The sequence below is a fragment of the Neoarius graeffei genome, chromosome 19 (genome assembly GCF_027579695.1).
Source record: "Neoarius graeffei isolate fNeoGra1 chromosome 19, fNeoGra1.pri, whole genome shotgun sequence".
Taxonomy (NCBI): domain Eukaryota; kingdom Metazoa; phylum Chordata; class Actinopteri; order Siluriformes; family Ariidae; genus Neoarius; species Neoarius graeffei.
Genome location: NC_083587.1, coordinates 6137054 through 6153554, shown reverse-complemented (window position 1 = coordinate 6153554; position 16501 = coordinate 6137054). Strand labels below are relative to the sequence as shown.

General features: G+C 40.4%; 1 protein-coding gene across 1 annotated transcript in view; it reads left to right on the top strand.

Moving 5' to 3' along the window:
* LOC132868094 (zinc finger protein 585A-like) overlaps window positions 1–16501 on the top strand; it is a 60957-nt gene that overhangs the window by 19412 nt on the left and 25044 nt on the right. Inside the window, exons 2-3 of the mRNA XM_060901050.1 lie at window positions 4923–5094; window positions 8699–8970. Of these exons, the coding sequence (XP_060757033.1) occupies window positions 4923–5094; window positions 8699–8970 (444 nt within the window). The remainder of the gene's footprint in view (window positions 1–4922; window positions 5095–8698; window positions 8971–16501) is intronic.

Sequence of the window (16501 nt, the reverse complement as noted above, 5' to 3'; positions counted from 1 at the left end):
GTGCAAGATCAGTGGGTGAGACAAAACCAATTTTTCCGCATCTGAAACTATCAAAGCACATGCGGAGACAGCCCCCAGACACACAGGTAAGCCTTGAGCAACAATGTCTAATGTTTTGGATAAAAATGCACAATGCTGCAGTCCCCCCCCCCATGCTCCCGGCCAACAGCTGTTCACAGGCATAGCGGTGGAAGGGCTTGAAGTGATCAGGTAACCCCAGGGGCGGAACAAAGGGTGCTTCTGAGGGAGTGATAAGCGACCACCATAGTGTCAGTCCAGGTCAAAGGATGTTGCAGTGGATCATGATGAGAGATTGCGGAACGGAGAAGCTTGTCATATAAAGAGCAGTCAGGGATCCATTTTCTGACCCAGAAAAGACATCAGTGCATGTTTAGTTGCAGGGCGTTTTGTGTCTAGAATGACAGCCTTGAGAAAGTTCAAAAGTTCAAATACTTAAGTGTCCATACAATATTGCAGCTTGGTCCTGAAAACCTTAAAGCCCTTGTGCGCCAGATGTTGGAGCAGGCGCAAGTGTCAGTGTCTTGGCAGATTTCTGGTGACTCAGCAGATACCAGAACACACAGACCACAGAGTCCTGAGGGAGGGAGATGGTCACAGAGTGTGTTATGAATTTTAATTACAGCTGAAAAAAAAAAAACAGCAGGAGAGTCAATGAAACCTTGAGTCCAAACGCTATTTCCTCATGTGCGTGGAAAAAGGCAGAAGAGAGATCATTAATGGAAAAACAGCAATGATGAGCAGGAACCTGTGACGTTACAGAAGAAACAATCAATTCATTAATCTTACGTAAATCTTGTGTAAAACGCCAGGTACCATCAGGCTTAGGTACTGGATTGACAGGTGTATTGTACAAGCTGGTGCACAATCTCACCATGCCTTGCTCGAGAAGAGACTGTAAGATGGCATCGATCCAAAGAGAGAGAGGTACTGCTTATTAAATCATATTTTGTGTAGTTTCATGTCAATTCCATTTAAGTTCCAGGTTGCAGTGCAACAAAATGCAGAAAGGTTCAAGGACAGTGAGTACTTATACAAGCCAATGTATCATAATCATGATAATTTATGAAGTTTTTTTCTTAATGGTTAAATAAAGATAAACCCAAGTCTCCGATTTATAAACACCACTGGAAGGAAAAAATTTTTCTCTTTTTTTTTTCAACATTCTTCAAGTAAACGTTTGTTAACTCTGTTTCTTGCTGAAAAAATTATGGTTAACTAAATACATTAAAAGCCTATCCATTCCATATCCTCTGTGGTTTTTAAAGGCAAAAATATGGAGGTTTAAAACTCAGCAAACAGTTAATCAGAGCATTTCATATCAATAGTTCGAAATTAGGAGGAACATGTATTGTTTAAGCTTAGCCTCATAAGGAGCAATAAGTTTAAAGAAAGAAAAGGAAATATAAAACAGGGCAAATTGAAATGACAAACAATTTCACTGAATGTAATTTGAATAAAATTGAATAGCTGATAAGCACTCTCTGTTGGATTCGATATGTGACAGAGACTCAAAATACATTTTTAATTCAATTAACAGTATTAATGGGAATGAGAATTGGTTATCTTGGACATTTTGACTTTATGTATATGGAATTTACCTAGTAATATAAAGAGATTACTTATTAAATGTATTATTGTGTGAGAAAGTGCCAAAAATAATTATTTTCTCTGCTCATTGCAAATATCTGTGGCTGTCCTTGCCTGCTATTCTTGCATGAGTTGTTTATATTATAGCTATCTGTAACAGTCTGGGAGCCCTTATCTCCCAGAAAGAGACAGAGAGACTATAGAAACGGAACAATTATTCAAAGTATTATTTATAATAGGACGACAATTATTCAAAAAATTTCAAAAATGAAGTAAAAAGCGGGTTAGCTCGCTGTTGAACTAATTCAACTAACTAAACTAAACAAGTCCGCGTCTCGCTAAAACGCATCAGAAACAGGAGTATATAGGATATTTAAAGGTTAGAATTACATATGATTAATAAAAATACCACTACACGATCAGTTTTAAAATGTTTTAGATCAACATTAAACATTAGGTTAAATATTAAACTTTTCGGCATTTCCATTCACATGTAGGGTAAATATATTTGATGCCTTTTATTATGCCTTTAAACAGGAAGTGGTATAATACTCAATATTTTAAAAATGATTCCTGATAAATATCTTCAAATCTGAAAGTGATATTTGATTTGGCTGAATTAATCAAACTCTAAGCCTTAAATATATTTCTTCTGTTTTTACCATGTCTGTTTAATTTAAGTGAATGTTTTAAAAATGGTTTTTGTGTTGTATTTGCTTGTACAGTTATTTCATTATTTAAGGTCTGAACGCATAGAATTACTGCCCAAATCTGATGAGACGAGAGTTTTGCCCTAAAGAGCTGCTTTTTCTTTTATCCAGTGCACATGCCCAGTTCACAAGCATTATGGGAACTGGAGTTCTCATGTTATTAACAAATAATCATCACAATTTTGCCGTCACATACTTCTGTCTTAGTTTTAACTACTTCGTATTCATCATTTATAAGATCTAGACATGAAACTGCATTAATAGCTGCACTATTAATTATTAAAACACATTAATAGTCTTGTAGACTGTTCAGAGATCACCTCGCGGACCACTCATGACTTTACTGATAACTTTCCAGTTACAAGTTTCGGACTATCAACACACAATGAATATAAAATACAGATGATCTACTCACCAAACGCTGAAACTAATTGATTAAGAAGCAGATTTTTCCTCTGATGATTCCATTCTATATTAAGGGAAGAGGATCTCTAACAGTGGTGAGATTCACTAACGATTCAGATCTTTTTCGGGACGAAACATAAATGACTCGATCAAGCGAATCGATACAGACGCATGGACTGCATTTGTTTGAGTTCATGCACACGTAATGGTTTGAGGAAAGTTCATACTTTAATTTCATGCAGCATGAAAGTGTGATTACAATTTGAAAACAGGAATACAAATAAGGTTTCCGTAGATTCTGAGTCAAGAGTGAAGAGTGAATTAAGTAAATTGATTCACACACACGTGAGTTTGTTCTAAAGAATCGATTCAGTGAGGCTTTCGTTGATTCAATAAACATAGTATACGGGCGTATAAATAAAGTTATACGGATTCTTTTTAACAAAAAAAAAACACTTCAATATTTATTTAGAGCTATAATCAATTCCCGCGATGATAAAAGAGCACATAACATTTACACTTTGTGTTTTTTTTTTTTTGTCAAACATTGAAGCTTTGTATTCATTCTTAGTTTGTTATTAATATTGAATAAAAGTAACTGGGATATATCATTGTTGATTATCATTCAAATTTTAGGTAAATCATTTTAATTTGCATCCTATAAGGATCTTATAAAGGAAATAAGGACTTTGGAAGTTGGTTATACAGGTTTGATTGACCAAAGGTTTGACATTTATGCACACCAGGAACACAGTTCTAACTGTTCATGTCCAGAGTACTGATTTGTTGTTTCATTATTTTGTGCATATCCAGTAATGCCTTATATAAATACTGTAACAATTAAAGATACATTACACAGCTCCTAGAGATTGCAAATACCTGAATGAGGATAAATCAAAACTGAGCCGGCCAAATTGTCTAGAATTTGTGTAGAATGCTAAAGCACAGCAATTCATCCAATCCCGTGGGTTTTTTCTCGGGGTCCGGGTCCGGGCACCTTATACAATACAATTTTCCCCCCATGGTGGCACGAAGGAATCAGTCCCGAGATTAATTAGGGTAATTATTATGGGTTTAACATAAAAAGTGCACTCTTCCCGTGACAGCTCCTTCACTTCACGAGGATCACCTTCCCGTGCTTTTACACGAGGTTTAACCAATCTTCCCGCGGGTCTTCCACGAGGTTCACCAAAAAACATCCCGTAAACAAAAGTCTACGAGGATCCCCAAAATAAAAACGTCCCGTGTCTCTACACGAGGATTACCAATAAAAACATAACCAAAATAATAAACAACTGGGTTTTTTTCTGATACCTCCAACCAGGCGGAAGTCCAACCAATCAAACTAATCAATTAAAAGAGACCCCTTACCTGATTTGAAGGTCCCCGTACGGGCCACCAAATTGTTAGGGTCCACCCAGTCGGAAACGGTCAACTTACTTCTCGGGACCCCCGCCCTCGTACCACCTGCAGAATTCTGGGACGGAACACCACAAAAAAACAGAGAACCAGAGATCGGTTTCACTGCTGTTTATTCACAGTATTCTTGCCAAAGATGAAAGATTACAAACACCTTTTATAACAAATTATAATCTCTCTAAACGGCTATTGTGTCTGTCGAATGTGTGTGTGTGTTTGTATGTCTATGGGAGGGTGTGAGTAAGTGACATCATTTTGATATCTGTGTCTGTGTGTGTGTGTGTGTGTGTGTGTGTGTGTGAGAGCAGGTCACATTTTAATTACATCACTGTTCTGATGGAATGTTCAGATGTATGTGTGTGCTTGACTTGCGAGTGAGCAGCTTGATCTTGGGGCAGGTCAAATAATCTCCATCAGTGTGTAAATCATAACATAATGACATATTTCTGATCATATGACATGATAGCAAGGTACAGACAGATTTTAAAGGTCATTGCTACGTACATACGGAATTTTTCAACAAAGATATGTTATAAGAAAGTAAACAAAAAATAAGAACAAACCTAAACAAAGACAGTCATAAGCAAAACATCTCATATCAAAATAAACAAAATGTTCCCAAACAATGTCCAGCCGAGACCGAAGGTCATTTTAACTGAACAGAAATTAATCCTTAATTTTGTCACCATTTTAATAAATTACTGCCTTCTTGGTCAAGAATAATACTTATATAAACCTAACAGATACCGTCCCGCCCTAACAGATTTGTTTGATCTTTAGCTGTGTGAGGACATGAAAACAGAGACATCCATGGATGGAGAGACCTCAGAAGCCTGTGTGAAGAAAGAGGAGACGCTGGAGCTGAATATCTACAGCTATGGAGACGATCTCGACAACCCACTTGAAGGTCTCTCCGTTCAAGTGGAAGATCCTAACGATAAAGACCATCTCTGTAAGACATTAGGCCACTCTGGTGCTCAGTAACACTCACTGTTTTTTCTACCCTGCACACTATCTGGTGCACTGAAAGTGCAATACAGTACATTTGGCATGTAGCCTCAGTCTCTCTTATAATTTTAATCAACAAATTGTCATTGAAATTTAGATTTTTTATTGATTAAAGTATGAACTTTGTTTATAGAGCGTGTAACATGGTAGCGAGGAGTGAGAGAAACTTTGTTTGTTTGTTTATTTATTTATTTATTTAAAAATACTTTAGTCATTATAAACCGAGGATGTTAACCTGAACAAAAAAAGCATGGAATATCACACGATGGGTGTGTATTAAAAAAATCTATGTTGCATGGTTTTATTTTCATATTACAGCATGGCCCAAAATGTATGATTCCCCTCAAACCATAGTGATTTGCTTGTTATTGCAATTTAGAATTTATTAATGAATGACACATTCAATGTTTAATTTGTTTCTGTTTACATTTAATGTTGCAGAATGTCTATCATTCTCTCCAGCCACTCCTGTGTTTTATTTTGAGACAAAAAAAAATGTGGGATGTCGTGTGACTGAGAAACCAGAAAGCACAAAGTCCTCTGTCCTGAAGACTCTTCCATCTTGGGAAACTTACTGACTGATACCTGGGTCTCCTTCCATAAATGTTAAATAAATGTGTCGTAACATCTTCACCACATTAGAAGATTATAGGGTTTTCCCCCCTCTTTCTTACACCCATTTGTCGTCCAGTGTGGTCACCTGCTAGTATTCACCCACTAGCCAGGGGTCTCTAACCATGTGAGTGAAGGCTAACACGTACTTCCTCCAAGACATGTAAAGCCATCAAACTCCTCTTTTTCAATTGCAGCTCATGCTGTGTCACATGATAGCAAAACACACCTGGAGGACAGTGCTATGTGCTCTGTTCCCCACATGCATAAGCTCGCAGAAGATCCCAACCAGCTGTGATTTAATAGGGGACAGAGAGTATGCCCCTCATTATGCCTCTGGAATGGAATGTTCAATAAGAGACAGTGGGTGTGAGAGACAGGAGTCCAAATATACGGATTTTGGGGCATCACAGTGGCGCAGCTCCGGGGTCCTGGATTCGATTTTAAGCTTGGGTTGCTGTCTGTGTGAAGTTTTGCAAGTTCTCCTCCCCGTTGGACTATTTATTTATTTACTTACTTTCTTACTTACTGTGTGGACAGAAGAAGAAGAAACTTTTTATTTGTCACATGCACACTTCAAGCACAGTGAAATTCATCCTCTGCATTTAACCCATCTGAAGCAGTGAACACGCACGTGCACCCAGAGCAGTGGGCAGCCACACCAGAGCGCCCGGGGAGCAGTCAGGGGTCAGATACCATGCTCAAGGGCACCTCAGCCCAAGGCCGCCCCACGTTAACCTAACTGCATGTCTTTGGATTGTGGGGGAAACCAGAGCACCCGGAGGAAACCCACGCAGACACGGGCAGAACATGCAAACTCCACACAGAAAGGCCCTCGCCGGCCACTGGGTTCGAACCCAGAACCTTCTTGCTGTGAGGCAACCGTGCTAACCACTACACCACCGTGCCGCAGTTAATTTTGTTTGTACCTGCATGTGATTTTCATAACAAATTTAGGAAATTCTGTTCCCCAGAAGATAAGCAAACAAGTAGCTGAATTTAAAACAACCCTGACCAGGCAAGTCCTAAGAGAATACTGTAAATACATCATGCAGTGCCACAGTCATGTTAATGAACATTCGTTTTATTTTGCCCTGCAAGCTTCGTATCTGACCATTTGTTTACTCCCTCAAGGAAGTAAAAAAACCCCTCATACTCGTATCCAGTGCTGGCACAAAATATGGAAATGCCTAGGAAAAGATCGATTTTGCATACTTAATCCGTGCAAATGACATCAGAATCTGCACTGAAGGCAACTGAAATACATTATGAAGATACAGAGACACATTTTAACCACAATTTTATACTTTACCCATGAAAATAATAGCAGTTTTGGCCATTGTTGTGTGATAAACATCATAAAAATATTGGAAATAGTATCTCTTTTTGTTTAGTTTAGCCCCAAAAACCACCTTAATCACTCCTTGTTGGGCAATCCTACCATGATATGCTAATTATTCCACAGGTGAAAACCATTAACTAAATCATGTGGTCTCTACAAATAATTCATTAGAAAAATTATTTATCCTCTGACTACAGCCAGGCAACAGGCAGAAATGGCATCAGAGAGAGAAACTACAGAAGAGCAGCGTATTAGGATGAAAGTTTTGCGGGGGGAGTGTCATTCATAATGAGACATAGCAAAGAAACTGCATGTGACCCACAGTGCTGTCTGGAAATGCCTCAAGCATCACCAGAAGACTGGGAACTTCAAGAACATTTCAGGCAGAGGAAGGAAGAAAAAGTTGACTAAAGCTGATGTCCAGTACCTCAAGACTACATCCCTACGAGAGAGGAAGAAATCCAGCAAGGAACTAGCACAGGACCTCCAAGATGCTACAGGCAAGGATGTCTCCCCACACCTGGTTAGGAAGACACGCTCAGCAGAAGGCCTCAAAGGTCATGTGTCAGTGCGCAAAACTTTTGTTGAGAGGTGGAAATAAGCAGAAGAGACTTAACTGGGCAAAAATTCACAGGAGTTGGACTTCTGAGCAGTGGAAAAGGGTCATGTTCTCAGATGAGAAGAAATTTGGAATTATTTGGCAACGCTATGCAACAGTAAGTCAGGTGCAGAAAGGGAGAAGGATACAAGGCAAACTGTATTTTTCCCACAGTAAAACATGGTGGAGGGGTCCTGCAAGTATGGGGAGCCATTACCTACAATGGAGTTGGTCATCTCTACAAAATAGATGGGACCCTCACTGCTGACAAGTACAGACAAATCCTTATCCATCATGCTGTGCCTTCTGGAAGAGCTCTCATTGGCAACAACTTTATCTTCCAGCAAGATAATGACCCAAAACACACAGCTGGGATGGTTAAACAGTATTTACAAAACAAAGAACAAGATGGCAGCTTGGCAATTCTTGATTGGCCAGCCCAAAATCCTGACATGAATATAATTGAGCAAGTCTGGAACTACATGGAGCGAGAGAAGGTGAAAAGGGCTCCTTCACACCTGCCGCAGCTCTGGGAAGTGTTGCAAGACATATGGAGATCAATTCCACTTGATTTTATTCATAAACTTTGATAGCATGCCTGATCGTATCAGTGCACTTCAGTGTCAAGGGGTTCCATACCAAATATTGATAATATTTTAGAATGATTTACCCTGGTTACTTGTGACATGTGTTTGTTATGATGAAAATGTTTAGTTTATTAAGAGAACTTGAGAACAAAAGGTCAAATTGTGGTGTTTTGTCATTTTGGTAGGTGTTTCCATATTTTTTGCCAATACTGGTACTTTGTGTCCTGTTTGATCACAGTCCTGATGGACACCTAGTCTCAACCAGATGCTCAGTGAACCTTGCTGGCAAGCTTTCTTAGGATAATCTTTATACAGTACTAATGTACTGTATATGGTCTTAGATAGACACACACAGATTGCACACACATTTGGGCCTCATTTCTTCCTGTTGTGTTTTCTCTGCTCCTAGACTGTGAAGTTTGCAAATCCTTCTTCCTCAACAAATGCGAGGTTCATGGACCACCCCTCTTCATCCCCGATACTCCTGTTCCCATGGGAGTCCCTGACCGAGCCAGACAAACACTTCCTCCTGGGCTAGAAATCCAGAAGTCCAGTATTCCTGATGCAGGCCTGGGAGTGTTTAATAAGGGGGAGACTGTTCCAGTAGGTGCACACTTTGGCCCTTGCCAGGGAGAGCTGGTGAACCGAGAGGAAGCCAAGAACAGTGGAGACTCCTCGGTTGTGAGTTTGTCATAAATTTTATTATAAAGATTGTATATTTTTATGTAACAAAATATGATGACTAGATGAAGGTAGCTCCAATTAATATCAATTTCTTCTTGCAGATATGTGGAGTAGTGGTGTAAATCGCAAGTTTGAGCACAATGCGGTCCAACATCGGTTCTTTTAGCCAGTGTGGTGGAACTTGCCTGTTAATAAAAATACTAGTAACACCTCAGTGCTCAAGTTGTCTGTGTCTATGCGTCAGCCCTGTGATGACCTGGCGACTTGTCCAGGGTGTACCCCGCCTTTCGCCCGTAGTCAGCTGGGATAGGCTCCAGCTTGCCTACGACCCTGTAGAACAGGATAAAGCGGCTACAGATGATATGAGACAGTATATACCCGGTGTGCTGTGAGACAAAGTGAAGTGTGCTGTGGGATTTTGAGCAACCCCATGCATTTTCATGCAGGCTCATGAAATATTATTTTTTTTTAAATACAACAATGACTGTACTTTTTCATTAAAAATGTTTGTAGGTAGTCACTTTTAACTTTTTTTTTTTATCTAAATGGCCTTTAATCCCATTTTGAAAATAAATTTGGCTCCAGGGAGGAGGATTATTATTGTAGCGACCAGAAAAGGCAGTTGCTTTAATTGTTGCCAGTTCCACGGAGCCTTGCCAGAGTGCAAAGACTCATGGGGCTGTTAATGTTAAAGCTTGGAGAACATTAGGGGCTAAATAGCAATGAGCCACCTTGACCAAGACTCCTGCAGTAATTGACCACCTCTGTCCAGTATTTCTGATAGGCATGTATCTTGTAGTAAAATAAAACATCTAGAACCATGTTATGTACAGAGCATAGGATGTCACATAAGTCAATCATTCCCTGTCCCAGTCCACCATCCCACCCTGCCTGAAGTCCTCTACCATCTTCTATTGCCAAAAAAAGACCATTAGCAGCCTGAATGACCACTAGTGGCACTTAGTCCCGTCATCATGAAGCGCTTTGAGCAACTGGTTCAGACTTGCATTATCTCAAGTCCCCCACCCATGTTAGACACCAGTATACTTATAGAGCTAATGGGTCTATAGAGGACGCCATAGCAACAACTCTCCACACTGCCCTCACTCACCTTGAGCAGCAGGAGAGCTATGCTAGGCTGTTCTTTGTGGACTTTAGCTCAGCATTCAACACCATTCTTCCTCACAGACTGGTGTCCAACCTGACAGACCTGGGACTGTCTTAATCCATCTGCCTCTGGATAAAGGACTTCCTGTCTGATTGCCTCAGCAATGGCTCCCCACTCTTCACCCTCTAGTCAAGTCAAGTTTATTTGTATAGCGCTTTTAACAATAGACATTGTCGCAAAGCAGCTTTACAGAATTTGAATGACTTAAAACATGAGCTAATTTTATCCCTAATCTATCCCCAATGAGCAAACCCGTGGCAACGGTGGCAAGGAAAAACTCCCTCAGACGACATGAGAGAGAAACCTCGAGAGGAACCAGACTCAAAAGGGAATCCATCCTCATTTGGGTGATAAGAGACAATGTGATTCTAACAATTTTAACATGAAATCAGTTTTGTTGATGTTCTAACTCTTCATTGATGAATACTTGAGTGCAAAACTGTTCATGACAACTCCAGTCCTAAAGTTAGCAAGTCAGCTGTAGTCCTCAGCAATAAAAGCATTACTGTAAGAGTCCAGAGCATCTTCCAAGTGTGACTTTCAACTGTCCATATGGGGCCATCCTCCACAGGAGCAATGTGATGAGACTCCAACCAGATGTAGGGCATCAGAATGGATCAGGCAGGTCTGAGGAGCAGAAGAGGTCAGGATTGCCATGTAACTCAGAGGGACAGATGGGGGGAGGGGGAGAGAAAGAGAGAAAACACAGGTTGTTGGGTATGCCCAATGTCACCTGATGAGTAGGAACAGTATACATTTTACACTGAGTACAAGCAGGGACTCTGGCAACTAACTATGACAGCATAACTAAAAGGGGAGAGCCAGAAGGTAGCACAGGCATGAGGGAGCCCCGGGACATAAAGCAGCAGCCACGACAGGATCAACAAACTCAAGCGAGCAAGTGAGTGGGGAACTGACAGCATCCATACATCCCAGTTTACCAAAACACTCTGTCTGAGGACCCTCCAGATCTACTCCTTTCCCTCATAAACACTCTTAACAAAAGGCTTGACTAAACAGATATGCGTTCAGCCTAGACTTAAACATGGACTGTTTCTGATTCCCGAACACTACTTGGAAGGCTGTTCCATAACTGTGGGGCTTTGTAAGAAAAGGCTCCGCCCCCTGATGTAGCCTTCACTATACCTTCAGTATACTACTGTACCAGCAGATAGCCTGCACCTTTTGATCTAAGTAGGCGTGGTGGGTCATAGAGGAGCAGAGGTTCACTCAGGTACTGTGACGCGAGACCATTCAGTGCTTTCAAGGTCAAGAATAGTATTTTACAATCAATGTGAAATTTGGTTGGGAGCCAATGGAGTGTGGATAAGACAGGGGTGATGGGGTCATATTTTCTAGCTCTAGTAAGGACTCCTGCTGCTGCATTTTGAACTATATAATTGGAGCTTGTTTATGCACTTATTGGAACATCCAGACAGTAAGGCATTACAATAATCCAACCTGGATGTAACAAAAGCATGAACTAATTTTTCTGCGTCGTGTAGTGACATTGAATTTCTTCTCTTAGAAATATTTCTGAGATGAAAGAAAGCTAACCGGGTAATATTATTGATGTGAGTTTCGAATGAAAGTCCGGGGTCAATAATCACTCCGAGGTCTTTTACTGCTGCACGTGAAGAAACAGAAAGGCCATCCAGAGTTACTGTGGAATCAGAAAACTTACTTCTAGCTGCATGTGGTCCGAGTACAAGTACTTCAGTCTTGTCAGAGTTAAGCAGAAGGAAGTTAATAAGCATCCCGTGTCTAATGTCCTTCACACATTCCTCAGTTCTATTAAGCTGGTGTCTCTCATCAGGTTTTGCAGAAACATAAAACTATGTGTCATCAGCATAACAGTGGAAACTAATATCATGTTTATGAATAATACCACCCAGAGGTAATATATATATATAATATATCTCAGGACTTTACATTAACTTTTTTTTGCTCACCGGCCACTGTGGCTAGTGGTTTTCCTGAGTCACTAACCATTCAGCCTTTTCACTAGCCACAATTTTGTTGCCAGGAAATCGCAGTTTTTTCTTCACCATGATACATTAAAGTTTGGAAGATCTAGATTTAATCATGAATGGCAGCATATAATGTATCTCTACAGTAGCACTCAAGTATTCAGTGCTGTTAAAGTAGCTCCCTCTATGAAAACATGGATCCAATTCAGACAAAAATATAAGCAGAGTATTCTGTTTATTGAACTCAAATTCAAGCCCCTTACAATATGAAATATTGTATATGAAAAATAACATTCAGTACAACTGAACTGATTCTAATATTAAAAGTCCAATTCAAAACATTTATCATTTGAAAAACATTTGATGTTTTGATCTGCAAGTATTATGTCTATTATCAAGTATTATTATGTATATTACGTATTATCTATTAATTTTGTGTGTGTGTGTGAACATGTGCATAGAGAGACATTAAATGTCCTCATTACATTCATCATCGGATGAGTCTGAATGGTCCATGAAAAATGCTCTTCGTGACCTGAGGCTTCCAGCAGGTCATAAGTTGATAGCTGGGGCAGGATCAACTTCTTTACAGTCACGTGAACGTTTCTAAATGGCAGCTCCATTCTCTCCAGCTCAGCTGACTTCATGACAGCCAGGGACTGAAAGCAATGCTGCCCTGTAGTGAACCAGCTGTCTTCGCCTGTTTTGATGTTATAGTACTGATGTGTGCATTTGATTTTTTGTGGTCCTTGATAGTTTCAAGTTTAAAATTACTGGTGCCTGTCTTTGCCAGACTTTCTACAGTCTTCGCAGTACATGGTATTTTTGGTTTTGCTATAAACGAGCCAATCTGGGCGGCACGGTGGTGTAGTGGTTAGCACTGTTGCCTCACAGCAAGAAGGTCCAGGTTCGAGCCCCGTGGCCGGCAAGGGCCTTTCTGTGCAGAGTTTACATGTTCTCCCTGTGTCCGCGTGGGTTTCCTCCGGGTGCTCCGGTTTCCCCCACAGTCCAAAGACATGCAGGTTAGGTTAACTGGTGACTCTAAATTGACCGTAGGTGTGAATGTGAGTGTGAATGGTTGTTTGTGTCTGTGTCAGCCCTGTGATGACCTGGTGACTTGTCCAGGGTGTACCCTGCCTTTTGCCCGTAGTCAGCTGGGATGGGCTCCAGCTTGCCTGCGACCCTGTAGAACAGGATAAAGCGGCTAGAGATAATGAGATGAGATGAGATCTCGTTTGGTGTGTAATTCACCCCTCTCATTTAAATATGGCGAACATTTTTCGGTGCGTGCTTTGCGCATCACGGACCTCGGTGATTTTAAAATGCTGCTCCGGCCCTGCTCATTTCTGCCCCTTTTTTCCTGAGCAGCAGGGTTTGAAACTCCAGCTATATGCTGCCACACAGTGCGCTTGTCAGTCGTCAGCAACTTTGTTGCTTTGTTCATTAACCGCAGGTTACCATATCATTTGATTACTGAGACGTTAACGAACGTTCTAAACAATTCTAACATGTTGTCAGAATGTTTACGCAGGTGCTCATGGGAGTTGTAGTCGTGTAATATTACATTGCAATGTATTTATTATATCAGATGCCTTCAGAGAAAACTACAATTAAAATATATTGTCATACCACAGAATAAACCACCCGCCAAAGTGGCTAGTGAGACGAAAGTTATTACCCGCCAAAGCCGAATTTTACCCACATTTGGCGGGTGCTAATGTAAAGCCCTGAGATATAAAAATGCAGTATGTCTAGAAAAAGCACCATTTACATCAGCATACTGATAGCGATCAGTTAAATAAGAGCTGAGCCAGGAGAGGGCCATTCCCTTAACTCCCACAACATTTTCTAGTCTATCCAGAAGAATGGAATGATCAATGGTATCAAATGCTAAACTAAGGTCAAGCAACACAAGCAGCGAGACACAGCCCTGATCAGACACCAACAGTAGGTCGTTTACTACTTTAACCAGAGCTGTCTCTGTGCTATGATGAGGTCTAAATCCTGACTGGTACATTTCATGGATGTTATTCCTATGTAAATATGAGCATAACTGCTGTGCCATGGCTTTATCTAGGATTAAACAAGTAGTTCTTCTACACTTACAACTGCACCCTGCTCGCTCCCGTAATGGCATCATCATATTTGCGGATGATACTACCATAGTGGGGCTCATCTCTTGGGGGAAGGAGTTTGCTTATCAGCACAAGGTTGAGCAGCTGTCTGGGTGGTGCTGAGACAACAAACCTGGTCCTCAACCACCAAAACCAAGGAGCTAATCATAGACTTCAGGAAAAAGAAAACGGACTTTCAGTTTATTCTCATCAGTGCGCAATATGTGGAGAGGATCCTGGACTTCTGGTTCCTTGGGGTGCACATAGAGGAGGAGCTGACCTGGAGCTCTAATGCCACACAAGTGATAAAGAACGCACAGCAGAGACTTTACTTCCTGATGATCCTCAGGATGAACGACCTCCCTCAAAAACTGCTTGTGTCCTTCTATTGTTGCTCCATAGAGAACATACTTGCATACATACTGCATCAGTGTGTGGTTTGTCAGCTGCACAGGAGCAGAGAGAAAAGTGCTCCAGAGGGTTGTCACCACCACCCAGATGATCATCGGATGCCCTCTTCCCTGCCTGGAAGAGCTTTACAGTTCCTGCTGCCTCAAAAGAACCCTCAGTATATTAAAAGATCCGTCCCACCCCAGAAATTCTCTGTTTGAACTGCTGCCCTTGGGCAGGCAGTTCAGGTCAATTCAGAGATGGACAAATAGACCCCTTGCACATGACGTTACGCATCATGTGATAATTGACCCCCAGGTGAAAAGACACCAGTTTTCGTGTAAGCAAGGCTTAACCAGTCTTAAATATGGTTCATTTTTGTGCTGTTTTTGGTTGTTCCAATCATTTAAATCGAGGAATAGATAAAATATCTTACCATTTCCCTGCTATGAAGAAAAATGTTAACAAAGAGAAGCAAATGCTTCAAGAACAATGAAGAAATGAGTGGTTAAAGAGAATACAGCGAGAGGAGCTAACCCTGAAAATTGCAGAGAAATTTGCGACTATTTAAAATTTATTTTTAAAAAAATAGACAGGCGCAACAGAGTATGGAAGAGTTTAAGAATCTCCTTTTATTTCTGCTCACATTTGAATTAGCTTCTTCATGAAAGTGTTCAGATAAAATCAAATGATTTTCTTCCAGATGAACCAACTTCCTCATTCGACATGGAAAACCCAGATTGGGCACCAAACAAACAACGCTGACATAATTCGTTAAAAAACTCAACAAGGAGCGACATGCTCCTGATGCATCCTGAAATAACAGAAAAGATTAAGAGCAAAAAGTGCTGAAGCTTTGCTTCTGTTATCAGAGGAACTCAGTCCTGTGCAAAATGTCAACCTGGAGCCAGAGTCATACCGTACATGTCAACCTTTGGTCAATCAAACCTGTATAACCAACCTCCAAAATCCGTATTTCCCTTATAAAATCCGTATAAGATGCAAATTAAAATAATTTACCTAAAATTTGAATGATAATTAACAATGATATATTCAAGTTACTTTTTATTCAATATTAATAACAATAAACCTTCAGAATGAATACAAAGCTCCAATGTTCGACAAAAACACAAAGTGTCACTCTAATGTTCTGAATTGTACTCCATGACAGCTTTTTTTAGCAGTCTGCACCAATACTCACTAGGCTGCATGTCACAGCAAGTGTCTGTGTTGATCTTGCCGGAGTGCCCATTCAGAATCTTTTCAGTTGCTAGTGAAAGTCGCTCAGGTGGAAATACGCGTTTCAAACAAAATACTTCCCGGTTGGCGGGATTCTCGCAATGCGGTGTGCGCATGATCAAAAGTGGAACGAAGTCTCGCTACCACAAGGTAACGCGCGATTTCATAAGACTCTTTACTGGCTGTTTGTGCTTTCTGTAGTGTACAGTACGTTTGTAAATGTTATGCACTCTTTTATCATCGTGGGAATTAATTATACCTCTAAATATATATTGAAGTTTTTTTAAAGAATCCGTATAACTTTATTTGTACGCCCATATACTACGTTTATTGAATCAAATCCGTATAAAATACGGACATTCCGTATAGGTTGACATATGCAGAGTGTAGTAATGAACCTACAGTTTGAGAGAGTTCTACACAAACACACTGAACTTTACAACAGCTGCAGGCATGTGAAATGGAAATAAATCGACTAAGGCAGGAAAAACTATTTTGGATAAAATTGTTACTGTCTGTTGCACACTTATCAACCTGTGTGACTCAGTTGCGCCTTTTGAATAGAGAATAAATGAAGAGGGAACTGAACATGAACAGTTTATTGAAATTATTATTACAAGGGTGATTTATAGTTAACTATATGATTA